The sequence below is a fragment of the Merops nubicus genome, unplaced genomic scaffold, assembly GCF_000691845.1.
Source record: "Merops nubicus isolate BGI_N331 unplaced genomic scaffold, ASM69184v1 scaffold1776, whole genome shotgun sequence".
Lineage (NCBI taxonomy): Eukaryota > Metazoa > Chordata > Aves > Coraciiformes > Meropidae > Merops > Merops nubicus.
This window is the reverse complement of record NW_008616764.1, coordinates 71209-86666: the sequence shown is the minus strand read 5'-3', so window position 1 is coordinate 86666 and position 15458 is coordinate 71209. Positions and strand designations below refer to the sequence as shown.

At 43.3% G+C, this 15458-nt stretch overlaps 1 protein-coding gene across 1 annotated transcript in view; it reads left to right on the top strand.

Moving 5' to 3' along the window:
* Positions 1 to 248: 248 nt before the first annotated feature.
* The window catches only part of LOC103775459 (tetratricopeptide repeat protein 7A-like), a gene marked incomplete at both ends in the record, with an annotated part of 81523 nt that continues 66313 nt past the window's right edge, over positions 249 to 15458 (top strand). Inside the window, 3 exons of the mRNA XM_008942914.1 lie at positions 249 to 386; positions 798 to 881; positions 13034 to 13138. Of these exons, the coding sequence (XP_008941162.1) occupies positions 249 to 386; positions 798 to 881; positions 13034 to 13138 (327 nt within the window). The remainder of the gene's footprint in view (positions 387 to 797; positions 882 to 13033; positions 13139 to 15458) is intronic.

Below are 15458 nucleotides of genomic sequence, written 5' to 3'. Positions count from 1 at the left end.
CTATTTCTGTGAAACAAGTCCAGATGAGGGGTTCCTTGCAGCTCCTTCTGGACGTACAACTATCTTCTTGAGTTTACTTCATGTGGGTAAAGAGTAACTCTATGGAAACATCTTCTGTATGTTGAGATGAGTTAAAAAAAAAACACCTCCAAGTGTTTTTAAACAAAATGCTGTGGATGATGGCTGGAACTTCCTGTGTCCTCCCTTGCTCTTTTGGAGTCTGATGCTTCATTTGTGTCTGTGTGCAGGCGAACCGGGACGCGGTGATCAGCAGAGCCCCAGACCAGCAGGATGACCGAGCTGTCAGCCTCCAGGATGCTTCTGCAGTCTACGACCTCCTCAGTATCACACTGGGCAGAAGAGGGCAGTATGTCATGCTTTCAGAGGTACCTCCTCCCAGCTTCTGCCAAAACTTCCCCTTGAAACGCGCCAGCAGAGCCCCTGTTTACAGCAATGTGTTGGGAGAGGTGAAAACGAAACGTGGTAGCTGGCAGCTACTAGACACAGCTACAGACCTGTAGGATCACAGGCCAGAAATGTACACAGAACTGTTTCAGACATTAAAATAATTAACGTGCAGGCAGTTGAACAAAGTGGGTGTCTTTGGAAGTGATGGTGTATGCTAGCAAGCTCCATTAATTGGAAAGAGGAAAATGATGTCATAAAAAAATTCAACAACTTCACCTGGGCTACAGCAGATTCCCCCACCCCCAGTTCAATTAGTGAGCCAGGCAACAGTCTCAACAAAAGATAAAAAAAAAAGTAGTCTCATATTTCTCCCAACATTTATTTCTCAGTGCTTGGAGAGAGCCATGAAGTTTGCATTTGATGAGTTTCACCTCTGGTACCAGCTTGCCCTGTCCATGGTGGCTTGTGGAAAGGTAAGGTTCAGACCAAAGGACCTTGAAAGGTCACTCTGCCAAAGGAGAACATGCATCTAGCTTGTTTGTTTGAATGTGCACAGTCATGTATTTTGTGGGAGTAGGTGTCATCAGACAGCTAGGTGGAAGGACAGTGCTCTCCTTTGAGACTCCAGTTGCACTGTGTGATCAGGTATGTACATTGGATATTGAATATTGTTCTTTCCATGTAGTGTTTACTTCTCATTATCAAAGAGAAAATGGGGTTTATGCATGGCTGTGGATTGAAAATATATATATATATAGCTGCCCATTCTCTGCAGGTTCAACACAAATGTGATTCATATGAGAAGGATACTGATGTCTAAGGCTGTCATCAACTCTCTCTGTCTTTGGGTAGTTGTCTTAACATCTCTTTAAGCTGTGTTTTCTCCATCTGATCAATGAAAATAATGACTTGCAGTGATTAACATTTTTGAAGTGTTTGGTGCAAATGATCCTGTGGAAAAAGAAAATGAATGTTTGCATGAACATATGTTTTAGCATAATTTTTATTTAAATTAGTGTTTGTCAAAGTTACTGTCATCAACTCTCTCTGTCTTTGGGTAGTTGTCTTAACATCTCTTTAAGCTGTGTTTTCTCCATCTGATCAATGAAAATAATGACTTGCAGTGATTAACATTTTTGAAGTGTTTGGTGCAAATGATCCTGTGGAAAAAGGAAAATGTGTGAATGTTTGCATGGACATAGGTTTTAGCATAATTTATTTAAATTAGTGTTTGTCAAAGTTATCAGTTAATGACTAAGATGACTAAATCTGGTTGCAAAAGTTAGGCAGAGGCAGCAGGAGCTTTTCTTTAGTCTTTAAAGAGTAGACTCTTAGTCTTGAAAGAGAAGACTTCCTGTAGTAAGTGTGGATGGTACAAAAGTTAGCCTGTTGGTCCTGAGGGTCCACACCTAGACTTTTAGGAGGTGTAAGCAAATTAATGCTGTGTGGTAGTAGACCACTTAATGTGGTCCTTTATTCCATGACCATGGAGTGCAGGGGAATCCATGTGGAACTGACCAGAGGCCACTAGCTAGCAGTCATCTGCCAAAAGATTACTACTGGCTTTTTATGGCTATAAGCTGAGTTGGAAACAGTGGCTTTGGCATGAAAATGGAAGATGAAGTGAGATGCTTTTACAGAGAAGTTTTGTGATGTATAAGTGGCAGCAAAGCTTGAAAAATGTCTGAAGGGATTCCTTCACTTCTGTGAGCATAGGCAAAGCCTTACCTTGGAAGGCTGTGTATTGTTAAGCATTATATTTCAAGAAGACAGCAGAATGAGAGTCTAACAAAACATCAAGGACATGTAAGGGTGTAGTTAGCAGGACTGTGGGAAGATTGAAAGAATTGATTTTTTTATTTTATTTTTTTTTTTACCTTAAAGGGGAGAAAAAAATCTGAGAGAAACAAGTCTTCAGGAGGCACCAGGGATTTACTTGGTGGGACCTTGCAACCTCTGACCCTGTTCTGGGACTCCACAGTTATATCAGCTAGGTCTATTATAATCAAAAGGAGACATGGAAACTCTGACAAACCACGTTAGATCAGCAGGGAGCTGAAGGGAGATGTTTAGTGAGAAAGAGACCCACAGATTCCTATAGGAGTTCAGTACAAGCATTTCAGAATCCAATTCCAAGTGTGAGAATGACCCGTTTTCCTGAAGCTGCTGGTGGAATACTTAAACAATGAGCTTGGTGCAATGGTGCTAATACCTTGCACTGGCTTATGTCAGGTGGGGGTTTTACAAGTCAGGTCCAGCTCCCCTTGGCATTCAGCTAGAGTTAGCACATTGCTGCCCTCTGTGCCTCTGCAAATCCTTCAGATACGTGATCTCTTGATACTGAGGACAACAATGACTAGATAGACTATGATGAAAAGGCACAGTGTCTTCCCATAAATACAGGGCTGGTCTGGGAGCTTTACTGGCTTTACAGGTTGTGTTTCTCAACAGCAGATAATGCTCTAGTAATCTGCCAGAGAGCAAATCTAGATATTAACTGCTCGTGGTTGAAAGAGTGAGTGTATCCAGAGAGTAATTGTGGCTCAATCTTAGGTTAGTATAGAGGAGAGAAATGGGGCCTGATCTTCAGTTTCTAACAATTTGCATGAGAACTGTCTCTTGGCCCTTATGTTTGCATAACTCTTCACCTTCCTGAGAAGTTGCTGAATATTTGGTAGTTAAGAGAAAAAAGAGCAACACAAGTATCTGTATTTCTACAACTGTCCTATCTTTTCAGATTTTTAAGTGTGTCATGTCATTTTGCCTGTACTTTAAATATTTACAAGGTAAAATGGCCTTATCTTGCTTAATGATATAAGAGCTGTAAATGTTCTAGAGCCCTTTATGGGGCAGAGGGAATTCCCTTACCCAACAATCCCATCTGTGCAGTGTTTCACTTCTAATCCCAAAGTATTCCTTGAGGATTCCTGTCGTATACTCCGCAATGCGTCATCGTGCTAATGGGAAATGTGGCATACATTGTTATATTGCTTCACAGCTTGAGAGCAGGACAGGGTTCATTTCAAAGTAAGTGCTCCAGTGTAGCAGAAAGAACTGATGAGAAAACAGCGTGGCCTGTCTAGACTGCAGAATGTGGAGTACACTTGAGCTTTCATAGGTAGAAGATCAGTTTTCACCTGTCTCAGTCACAGCCAATTCCTGATCTGATTTCTTGGTAATGAAATCTCACATCCTGCAGCATTACTTGTTCTGCAGTACAGCAAATCATGCTCATAAATCCTGGGTACGACAGGAACAGTTTTATTAACCTGTAAATGCTGGAAACCTTGGTCTCTCTGTTCTTTAACATATTTTAAGGATTTTCAAACTCTGACCTTCTTAAAAGTGCTGCAAAATGCAATCTTGCCCTCTCTTCTACACTGCATTTGACTTGTGCTACTTTTATTTTGTATATTTGTCTTTTTCAGGTTAAGGCAATCAAGTTGAATTTCAAACTATTTTCTTCCTCTGCCAGCCAAAAAACCTGCCAAACGGTGCCTGCCATTTTTTACAAGTGATCAGTCTGAATGTCAAGCCTGCCACCTAGGCCTATTACTGTATGTAGGCTTGAGTTTGCACATTATTCTGCAAAGCACACGTCTTAACAGAAATAGGCACCTCACTTCAGCAAGTTCTTACAGAGCAAGCGGGGCCTTAGGGCTTCATAAAACAGTGAATGAAAAAGCTCAGAGAAGCATAACCTTCCTGTCTGTCTTCTGTCCACTTAAATAATGGAAATAATGGAGTGACAGCAACTACACTTTGCTGTGCTTCTCAAAAACTTGCATAATGAGAGTGATGGTGTGGTCTTGGTTTTTTTTTTGACCTATTCTTGGGAATGTATGTATACAGAGCTGTGTTTTTGCTGAACAAAAGGAACACCTTTATTTAAATGATTAAAATCCACCATGAAATTCTGAAGACTTGCAGGCAATTCTAGATGAGATGCTGGGAAAACTTAGACAATGGCAGAGACAAAGTGAGAGTTGCCCTGTACCACCAAGTGCAGTTCTGGATAGGCAAGAGAAAGGTTTAAATCAGTCTAACACAGCACCCCTGTTCTTCTGAGCTGGGGCTGGAAAACCTGATATTGAGTATCCAGAGAGTAATCGTGGCTCAATCTTAGGTTAGTACAGAGGAGAGAGATGGGGCCTGATCTCCAGTGTCTTCCAGCCGCTTTGCGCTGCCTCTGCTGCCGCTAGCCTTTGAGGTGTGGCAGTGCAGCAGGCAGGGGCTGAGTGGGCAGAGCAGCTCCCTGGCTCGGCTGCCACGCAGAGACAGGCTGGAGTCTGAGTGGCGAGTGGTATGATAGCCGGGTGCCATCTGGCAGAGGCCTCGGGCAGCGACATGAGCCACTGTCCTGCTGCCAGCGTACGGCGAGTGCAGTGGGTTGCATCTGCCTGTCTCCAGAGCTTGACAAAGTAAAGTGGCCTGTATTCAGCAGAATGGGGAAAGGAGGGACCAAACTCTTATTTACAGAGGAGAGGAGAGTTTGTAGTCATCACAGGAGTGACGAGAGAGGCAGCTGTTTGGGGCAGGCTTGTTTCCTGCTGCTGCTTTTCAGCGACACGTTTTCCACTGGAGGTCATGGAGACCACAGGCAGACGGCGCTCCCGCAGACTGGGGTAGCTCTGCTGAGGTATCCCAACTTGGAGGCAGAATTGTCATAGTGTCTAGATGATCTATTACAAGCACAGGGGATGTGAAACAGGGTCCCTGTGCACTCGCAAGCATTTCCCTGGCCTCAGACCAGTTGGATCAGTTACGTGCTCCCTTGTTCAGGTTTCTGTCTTCTTCCACACCTAACAGCCTCACACGGGACCTAGTGTCCCAGCAAGGCTGTCCCAGAATGTCACGGGAGCTCTCTGGGAGTAGGGACTCCCAAGTGCTTTGTGGAACTGAACTCTAGCTTAAACTGACAGTACTTCAGAAAATCTTCTAGATCTGCATCATGTCTTTTTTACCTGTCACGCTGCTTAAGGAAAGGATAAGCTGATAAAATACATGCCTCGAACAATGTGTGGCAACATTGATGACTCTCTTCTAGATACCAACCAAGGAGACAAGATTTGTTTAGTGATGACACTGTGTATTTTCCTAAGGGCAGTAAGGGAGGGACTCTTCAAGGATAGCTATGGAATTATTTTGTGAACACTGTATGCTTAGTCTGAAAGTGCTGGGTATCCTAATTGAGACATTCAACTCACAGCAGTCTTATAATGATCTCTCATGCCCAGTGGATGATTATTATTGTTATTAGTGTAGGCAGTGCATAAAACCATTTTCATGCTCATATTTAATGTTTCTGCCAAAAAAGAAAGGAAAAAAAAAAAACCAACAAGAAAAAGAAAAAAGATGACAGCACAACTTGGTTAGTGAATTAAAGGCTTTAGGATGTGTGTTAGTTGAGAAGGGTGGGAAGTGATACAGGCTCAGGCCAGCTGAGGGAAGCGTGGAGCATCTGCTAGGAGAGGATAATCTGCTCTTACCTGTCACCCTGTATACTCATTTAGGGGATGAAGTGGAGCAAAAAATGCATAAGAGAAGAGCTCGGGAGCAATGGAAGGGACTATGGGGAAGAGCCTCTGTGAGAGCCCAGTGGAGCTGGAAGCAGTTAGCTGGGTGCTCAGCAGGCCTTCTGTTAGGATTGCTGGTGGTGGTTATGTGTTCCTGGGGTGCCTGGCAGCAGCCCCTCTCATCTGGCATTGACAGAACACCATCAGACCAGTGCTTGTCTTTAGGACAGTAATTGCACGACCAGAAACAACTGCATCATTGCTGATCCTCCCTCAGCCCCTGCTGGCCTGGACTGAGGACACCATGGGGACAACCAAGGGGTCAGCATTGCTATAGAGATAACACAGGCTGGCAGTAAGGGAATTTAAGCTCCAAGCATGGTACCTTGTCAAACCAGGCAGGTAATGCTGCTTTCAGCTACACAAAATGCTCCTCTCTGCTCTTACTCCTTACGTTTGCTCATCTTTAAGGCAAAGTGGAAGAAGGAGTCCTGCTTCTCTACGTGCATGGTTTCCTCAATAACATAACGCTGCAGGGGGTGTCTGCTGTTGTACAAAGGGAAATAATCACATCCTTCTTGGCATCTGTCTTTTATCTGTTTTTTCTGAGGGAGGAGGCTGCAGCTCTTCCCAGAGGCAGTCTTGCAGTGTCACTGTGCTCCCCTCGGCTGCTCAGCAGTTGGAAATCCTGCAGCCCTACCCAGGGCTTGTGGTGGCAGCATCTTTAGGATTTTGAAACCAGTCTTACACAGTCATGAGCTGTGATTCTGGAGCCCTTTGCAAGCTGCTGATACATGCTGGTCATAGCCAAATAATGACAAGCTAATGTCTAAGCTGCTCATATCTGTGTTGAACCCCCAAAAAGGAATATTTCCCCTTATTTAAACAGTGCAGCAAAAGCAGATGTCTCAAATAACAGCTTTGAGGAGCTTCGAGTTTGACTCAGCCATGCCTGTACTGCCTTTCCAGAAGGCTAGAAGGAAAGTTATAAATATGTTTGATACATAATTCTACAGCAACAGCAGACAAATTTTATGATTTAGGCTGTTCGTTCTGTTGGTTTCCTTGCAAAAGCTTAGGCTGGTTGCTAGGCAACCAGCATAAAAAAAGAGTACATTTCTCTTTGCTTTGCAAGGCAGGAACCTTGGGAGCAGCAGAGGCCTCAGATGGATCCTTAAATAGCATTGCTGAGGAATGAAAGTTAAAATATTGAACTTCCATTGGTTAAAGATCCTGTTACAAAGGTCAGCTTTCTAAGGGATATTCAATAGTTTGGTTTCCTTTGGTGCAAAAGAAAGATCAGAAGGGGGTGTGCCTGTGTGCTGTAGATAGTACAAAAAATGGAAATTTCCAAGGATGCTTGAGTGTCAAGCAGAATACCTAGGTGGGCTATATAATTGCCTTCAGGCTTAGCTCTCTTTCCTTGACAGAAAGCATGGAGTGGGGTGTTTGTCACAGTAACAGTGAGAAATTTATGCTTATAGACCCTAGTATTTAAGAGGTATTTTTAAAAGTGAATATTTGGAGCTGCTTAATGCCAATGCTTTAATTTGCTAAACACAAGATAAAGAGAAGGAGGAAAATTGGTCCCTGTGTTAAGAGAAGTAAATGTCTTTGGGGAATAATGTTCATGCTAGGGGATTCACAGAAATCTAGAAATGCAATAAAAAGCTCATACCAAAACCAATAAATTAGAGTTCTTAATTGCTGGCTCACTCTATATCGTCTTCCTGTGTTGGTTCAAGGTCATTTATAGTTAGATGGATAAGGGAATACTGATTCTTGCATAATGATGAAAGATTTCCACTCCTTCCACACAATCCCTTTGAAATAGTGCCATTTTTAAAACCAGACAGGATGATGCTAGAAATAAAGCAGTGCTAGTTGTGGAGATCCATCTGTGTACTAAACTGCCAGGTGGACTGGGAATGAGGCTGTCTACCCAAACCACCACCTTGAGGAACGTTTTTGCCTCCGGCTGAAAAGTACTACCAAAGAAGTGAAAAAGTAGAAAGGTTTTTGGAACATTTGCTAGAGAAGAGCAACTGTTTGTGATGTGTTAAGTCTGCCTGGCGTGATTTAATGTCTGGAAATTCTTCCTTTTACTTAAATTTGTGGTTTCTTTATCTTATAAATACGAAATGAATCTCTAATGCCTTTCTTTTGTTGCTTTGGTATGGTGGGAGTGAAGACAAGGGGAAAGAATGAAAATTGTGCTGGAGTGAGCTAGGGAGACCAGCATTTGGGCAGCATCTATGCTTTTACTGTAATAGATGGCAAGATCTCTTCAGCCTTTTAGAAAAGAAAAAGAATTAACTGTAGCCTAGTTTTCATTCTGTACTGCTCATGTGCAAGCATCTTTGAGGAGTATACTTGCTTGTAATATAATTAGTAAATGTTTATCTTATAAATACGAAATGAATCTCTAATGCCCTTCTTTTGTTGCTTTGGTATGGTGGGAGTGAAGACAAGGGGAAAGAATGAAAATTGTGCTGGAGTGAGCTAGGGAGACCAGCATTTGGGCAGCATCTATGCTTTTACTGTAATAGATGGCAAGATCTCTTCAGCCTTTTAGAAAAGAGAATTAACTGTAGCCTAGTTTTCATTCTGTACTGCTCATGTGCAAGCATCTTTGAGGAGTATACTTGCTTGCTTGTAATATAATCAGTAAATGTGGAATGGGAGTTGTGTTTTGTGTTTGGATAGAAGTTTTTCCTTTACATTTTACTTCCTTATAGCATTTAAAACCATGGTTGCTCTAGTTGCTTAGGGGGAGTAGTGCCCTCCATCCTTCTCCTTCCCCTTAGCTTCCTTGTGATTTCTTACTGCAGATGAAGAAGTTTCCCCCTGCCCCCATACTGGATGTGGTGCATAGAGCTCTTTCAGGAGTCTGTACTGAATGTATTGAAAACAGACATTTATTAGAACTGCTTGTTACTTCCCCAAAACTGCCTTTCCTAATTTTCTTTTCACAAATTTTTGTGGAGCGTGTTTGTGATCTCTGCAGAAAAAAATACTGTGTGGAAGTAGATCAGGAGAGGAAAAAATTGATAGTGAAAACCAGCTTCCTATAGATGCTGGATTTAAACATGGAATACTAGTGCCATGTTCTTCCTCCTTTCCACTGCAAAAACACAAAATTGTTGGCACATGAAGGGTGGAGATGCCCAACTCAGATAGTTGAAGTTCTGAAGACCTTTATGCAGTTCACTTTTTTTTTTCCTGATGACTGAATAATCCCCATTAGAGTAGTGTTTTCACTGTATAACCTGATTTGAGTTCTGTGCTTTGTTGGTCATAACAAAGGGAGGGTGGTCGTGAGTCTCCTTAAACCTGATAAGGATTGCAAGGCTGAGAACCTCTGCATTAGACCTCTCATAAACAAAGTTGAAACCCCCACGAGGCAGCTGTTGGCGAGCTTGCCATTTCTTTAAACCATGTCTGTTTAATGGGTTTGTGTATGTTTGGAGGGACTTAAAAGCCTTTTTCCCAGAGAGAGGCCAAATGAGACCCAGAGGCAAATCCCTAGCTTTCTGAAATCCTTGGGAACTGGTTCCAGTGTAGTCATTATAATCCAGCAATTAGCAAGCTAAACAGAAAAAAACTTAAAACCTGGCTTGAATTTTGATGTGAGCCCCTCTGAAGCTCAGAATTACGAGTAGGAAGCATGCAGTCACTTGGAGTTTAAGCTTTGCTCTTCCCAAAACATGCCTCACCAATAAATCTAATTATTATTGCCTTGCAGTGAATCTCACAAACAATACACTTGGCTGCCTGGTCCACCCACACTAAGTGAAAGAATATGTACATTTTAATTATCAGATTATTTCAATGTTACAAAAATGCTGTTTCGTATTAAATATTTTTACAGAGCAATGACATCTGCATTCAATACTGAGTGGATCATATTTGTTCCCTGTCTATTAATGTGTGTAATTAATATATAACATCAAGGTGTTTTAAAGATGCCAAGCCAGTCTCCCCTAATTAAGGTCAATGTGGGAGTGGAATATTCTTTCTCCTGTCATTCTTTGGCTAACATTTTCATCATCTGTACATAATTTCTGCTGAGTAAAGTTTTTAAAGGTGAAATTATATAGATTTCTGGATTTTTTAGAATGCAGCTGGGGAGAAAGGCTTCATGTCGCCCTGTTTCAAAACCACTTCTGCTGCATATGTTTAACTGCAAATTTTGTAGACTTCTTTAAAGTGACATCCCTTCGTAAATGTTGTAGAAGCAGTGTGGAGACTGTGGTTCTTGCTCTGTAAAACCACGTTCAGAAGCTCTTGAGTGCATGTGATAAAGTGATTCCACAGGAGTTGTTTGGGTGGAGTCACAGGTTGGGACTTTCTGCTTTGCAGAATTCAGTAGTTACTGTTTTGCAGTTGCCTCCTGAACAAACACAGGACAGATGTGAGAAATGTTCTATGGTTTGAGGCTGTTGGAGGCTGCAGGATTGGCTTGTCCAGAAGATTGGCCTGACTTGATGGACAGGCTGCAGATGGGAAGGAGGAGACTTCAAGATGAACTGTCAAAGAGCAGGATTGCATCATTTGTCTTCTGGTGTAGACCCTGGAAGGTCCTACAGCTGTGGCCCAAATTAGGATGGGCCTCTCACTGCTCTGGTTTGTCCTAGCACTGCCTGTGGTTGCAGGATTGGCTTGTCCAGAAGACTGGCCTGACTTGATGGACAGGCTGCAGATGGGAAGGAGGAGACTTCAAGATGAACTGTCAAAGAGCAGGATTGCATCATTTGTCTTCTGGTGTAGACCCTGGAAGGTCCTACAGCTGTAGGACCTCTTACTGCTCTGGTTTGGCCTGTGGTGTCCTGCAGGGCAGCTGTCACCAGCTCCTAGGAGCCTCTTGCTTTCCCTGCACCATGCTGCTGGTGGGGAGCTGAGAAAGCACCACCAGGTTCAGAGGCTCAGTTTGTATCTGTTTCTGAAAGTGTTGGCACTGGACACTGTGCAGTCTTCTATGTACCTGGTCTTTTCAGTTCACTTTGGCATGTTGAGGTGACAGAAGCTGGGGGTAAGTTCAGCTGCAGATATACTGACCAGCAAGGTGCCTGTTGTTCTGCTCTACTCTTCAGGTTTCTTGTGTCTGGGAACACTTGTGGGCCTGGTATATGGGCAGGAGGGCAGGAAAATGATGTGCCAAGCTGGGACCCTTATGGAGTTATGCTTACCTTTCCAACACGTCCAGCAATACTGGGATATACTTACTGGGAAAGAGGAAGAAGATGTTGTTAAAACCTGAGACAGTACTTGTTCTCAACAAATGGGTGTTAGAGAGGCTCATTCTGAGGGATGCTAGTCACCCCCTGACAGCAGAGCGTAGTGATGTTTTTCTTGTACCTCAGGGCTGAATTACCCAAGTTTTTGTTTCTGAGAGGGATGAGTTAACAGTTTTAAGCTCTAGGACAAAGTTTATTGATTCTCATCTTTGCTCTAAGATAAGCTTCCATCTGGCCTTAGGCAAATTGTGCGTTTGGAATTGTAAAATGGTAAGTATTTCCTTACTTTTATTGATGGTGCTTAGTGCATTAGGTGGGTGAGAGCAGCCTGGAGAACACAGGGCACACTTTCTCTTCTTCAGGCCATGCAGCAGGTACCTGAGCTTTTCAGGCAGAAGAGCTTACTCTCTGCTGCTGTAGGGCTTCTGTCCTGGGTTACAAACCCCATCTTTGCATAGCATGGGCAGGGCATCTGTGCATCTGTTTCTCCTTTGTACCGGGCTGCCTTCCAAGTAAATTCTTGTCCAGGCTTTTGAATCCCGTAGCAAGAAGAGGACCTTCAGTTCTGTGGAGAAAGGAGGTGGCCCCGCTTTGGTGTGGTGAGGGAGGGTGGAGGGCAAGTGCTGATGGCCAGGGGGAACGTGGAGCTGCTGTGCTGTGGGGCTGCAGGGGACTGGAGCAGACATCACACCCTGTGCTGGTCAGAGCTCTGGTGGCGAGAGCTGATGGGGGTCAGGGTTGGGAGCAGTTGCCCAGGACCTCATAGGAATAGCAGTTTGACTCTGCAAGCTTCTGTTGCTGCTCTCCTGTAGTGTGGAAAGGCCATGACTATTTAATGTGCTTCTGAGAGGGAACACTTAAGTGAGAGAGGCCTCTGTGTGTCTTGGGACTGTGTGGGAGAGTTAGGGAGAAATGAGGCATGTTAAGGAGAAATTCTGTGAGCAGAAAAATTCCCATTGAGCTCAAGAATGAGAGAATTTGGGGGGATCAGAGGTCAGTAGTGAGACTGGTTGGAAACGTGAAGCTGGTTCTGGTAGGGTGGGCTGAGAAACTGTCAGGGCAGCCTCCTCATTGGCTGACCAGACCTTCTCACCAGCATGTCACACCACAGCTTTCTTCACTCTACTTTAAACCTTCTGAAATGTGGCAGCCACGAATGTGCTGTGAAAAGCAACATTTGTAGATCACATTGCATCAGAAGGGCTATGTTAACTGCTGATCTTAATACACATCATTTGTTAATGGTAACCTATCACCAGAAAGATGGAAGAGTTGCATGGGCTTTCTTTCTACCACATGCTACTCAGACCATCCAAGGAACAGCGTATTGCTCTGCAGTTGATTGCTCCATCCTTTGTATGGTGGGATCCTAGCTGTATTCTTGTAATTTCTGGAGCTGAAGAAGACACAAAGCAATGTAAAGAGCAGATTACTTTATCTGTACAAACGTTTCTCTGAGTAGAGCTGGCCTAAAACGTTAACTGACTGGAGGATGAGTTCATTGTGACCTTTCTCACTTATGGGAAGATAGTTGTGTGCAAGAAAAACTGTAGCAGAATTCTTGTGAAATGGGAGGGCAGAGTTAAATAAGCAGAGCATTAACAGCTGAGGAGAACTGTGCCTTGTAAAGTGCAGAGGGAGAGCTGGGTCCTTGGCATGTCTCCTCTGAGCGTGGGAAGAGTGTGTGTTCATGTGCACACGCGTGTGTCTGCCTGTGGAGGTGGCAATAAACTTGCTAACTTGTTGCTGACATGATTCTTTACTTCATAGCACTTCTTTGTACATTTCACTGAAGTACCTTGCTTGGACTCTGAAACAGCATTGTCTAATCAGCCTTTTTTATTTCCTCCTCCTCTCCCCCTCCTCCTCCAGTCAGCATATGCTGTGTCAGTGCTCAGAGAGTGTGCGAAACTGCGACCCACGGATCCCACCGTTCCCCTCCTGGCTGCCAAGGTCTGCATTGGGTCACTCCACTGGGTAAGTGAGCTGATGCAATTCTTATTATGTAATGCATCCAGGTGCTGCAGTGACAGTGCCACAGTGTAGTTGCAGCAGGGAGAAAGGGAAATCCTGCTAAGAATCATGCACGTGTGCATGCCTTTAAAATAAAATTGAAAATCCCAGCCACAAATTTTGTGGTGAGTCACTGAAATGTGTTTTGCTGGCACATTTAAAAAAAAAAAAAGGAAAGGAGAAAGCCATAACAGCCATTCTGCAGACTGCTTCTTCAGCTGGGTGTTGGGTTGGATCAGCCACTCTTGTAGCCCCTGGAAGACAAAAGTTTGTAATTACAGGTGGACTGTTAAACAGCTCAGGTCTGCTGGACAGCTTGGTCCTTTGTTCTTGTCCTGTGTTTCCTGTTCTGAATGTGTTAATGTATGCCCCAGAAGCAGAGTGGGAGTGGAAGTCTGTGCCTGTGAAATTCTGATGATCCCAAGGAGCAGAAACATCTGTCAGTCTTTTGCTGCTTCGTTTAATTAATTGAATGGCAGCCTGCTGTTTTCACCTGTCCTCACCACGAGGTGTCCCTGCAGTCAGTGAAGGATTATAATTGCTAATACAAGTCAAGCAAAGACGCAAGAAGACATGAAAGAAACTACCAGAAGAATCTGCCCAGATTTTGGTGAAAAGCTATAGGGGCTAGATTTGCTGTTGTTGTGCCCCCCAGCCTCCCCATCCTTTACATCCCTAGCTGGTGAAAGTTGGTATTTAGCTAAACTGAATTGAGGTGGATCAGTTTGTACCACCGTCAGCAAGGGGATTTCATTGTGATGTTTTTGAGTGAACTAGACTGCTCAGAGTCTAACAGTTAAACTTACATGTGAGTCAGCACAAACTAGGAATTATGTTGTTCTAGGCAGTTTTTTTCAGGTCTGAGGGCCTTGAGGGAATCCTTGCTGACTACCCAACCTACCTCTGCTCTCTATATAGAGCAATTTAACTCTTTTATACTCTTAGCTCGGTATCTAAGTTTTGAGAGCTGTAAGTCATTCAGTGACACAAAATAACATTCACAGTGAATGCTATTTTTTCAGTATTTTTTTTTCTGATTCTTAAAGATGTTAGAACAACATGAAAGCCAGACATTACAGCTGTGTTGAACACTTTCACTATTATCTCTGACAAAGTCTTTAAAGCAAGATCAGCTTGTCATTAGTCTAAACCATCAGCAAGTCTGTGGATGTTTTTACTCTGTAGGCTCTGAAGCTAGAGGAACCTCTTGGGTTAAATTCTTGCATTCACCTGGAGCTATCAGACATTACAGCTGTGTTGAACACTTTCACTATTATCTCTGACAAAGTCTTTAAAACAAGATCAGCTTGTCATTAGTCTAAACCATCAGCAAGTCTATGGATGTTTTTACTCTGTAGGCTCTGAAGCTAGGGTTAAATTCTTGCATTCACTTGGAGCTATAGTGAGGGACTGCAGGACTCTTAAGAGGTTCCCCTGGCAATTCTCCTGTCTCAGTGATTGCCAAGAGGCAAAAAAAAATTAAAACCCAGCAGAAGAGTCATGTTAAATCTAAGGAAAATCCTTCTCTGATATCAGGCTAGTTTTGCATAGGAGACTGAATTTTAGCATAGGAGACAAATTTGGGATCTCCACATTGCAGATAGGTCTTTTACTCTTTTGCCTTCCTGCTCTGTGAACATGAATCCAACAAGGGTGAGGCACTGGAGCCATGAGGCCAGTAAGGGAAGACATACTGAAACATCTGACACTGACAAACAAGAAAGAACAATTGGAAATGTGGAGTTTTGGGGTAGCCTCGACTGCACTGACTGAGAGGTGGTGAAGTTCAAGATCTTCAGGAGAGAAGACAACAAGGCAAATAGCAGAGAATGGTCCATTCAGACATGCTTTGACTGACTTTGACCACTTTTAAACACAAGTTCTGACTGCAGGAAGGCCGTGGTCTCTTGATACTTGCTGAACATGTGATCTCTGCCTTAACTAGCCTTTGGACAAAATTGAAATGCAGTGATTGCATCTTGTGAGACTCCATGCTGAAGCCAGGATCCCTGCAATGTTCTCAGGTTCCACAGGAGCAGTGAAGTTTTAATGGAGGCACTCTACCAAATGCTGGGTCATTGTGTGTTGAGGTGAAAGGACATAGTTTATGTACTATGAGAAAAGAACTGGCACAGATTCTTTTGTATGTTACTCTGCTATTTATGCAGCTCTCACCATTGAGGAGAGATTTCTAATAAAATAAATAAATTTCTAATGGTACTGTTAAAGACTGACTGTGGGATGAGGAGTTAAATGTGAAATTATGACCCCAAATTGAAGATGC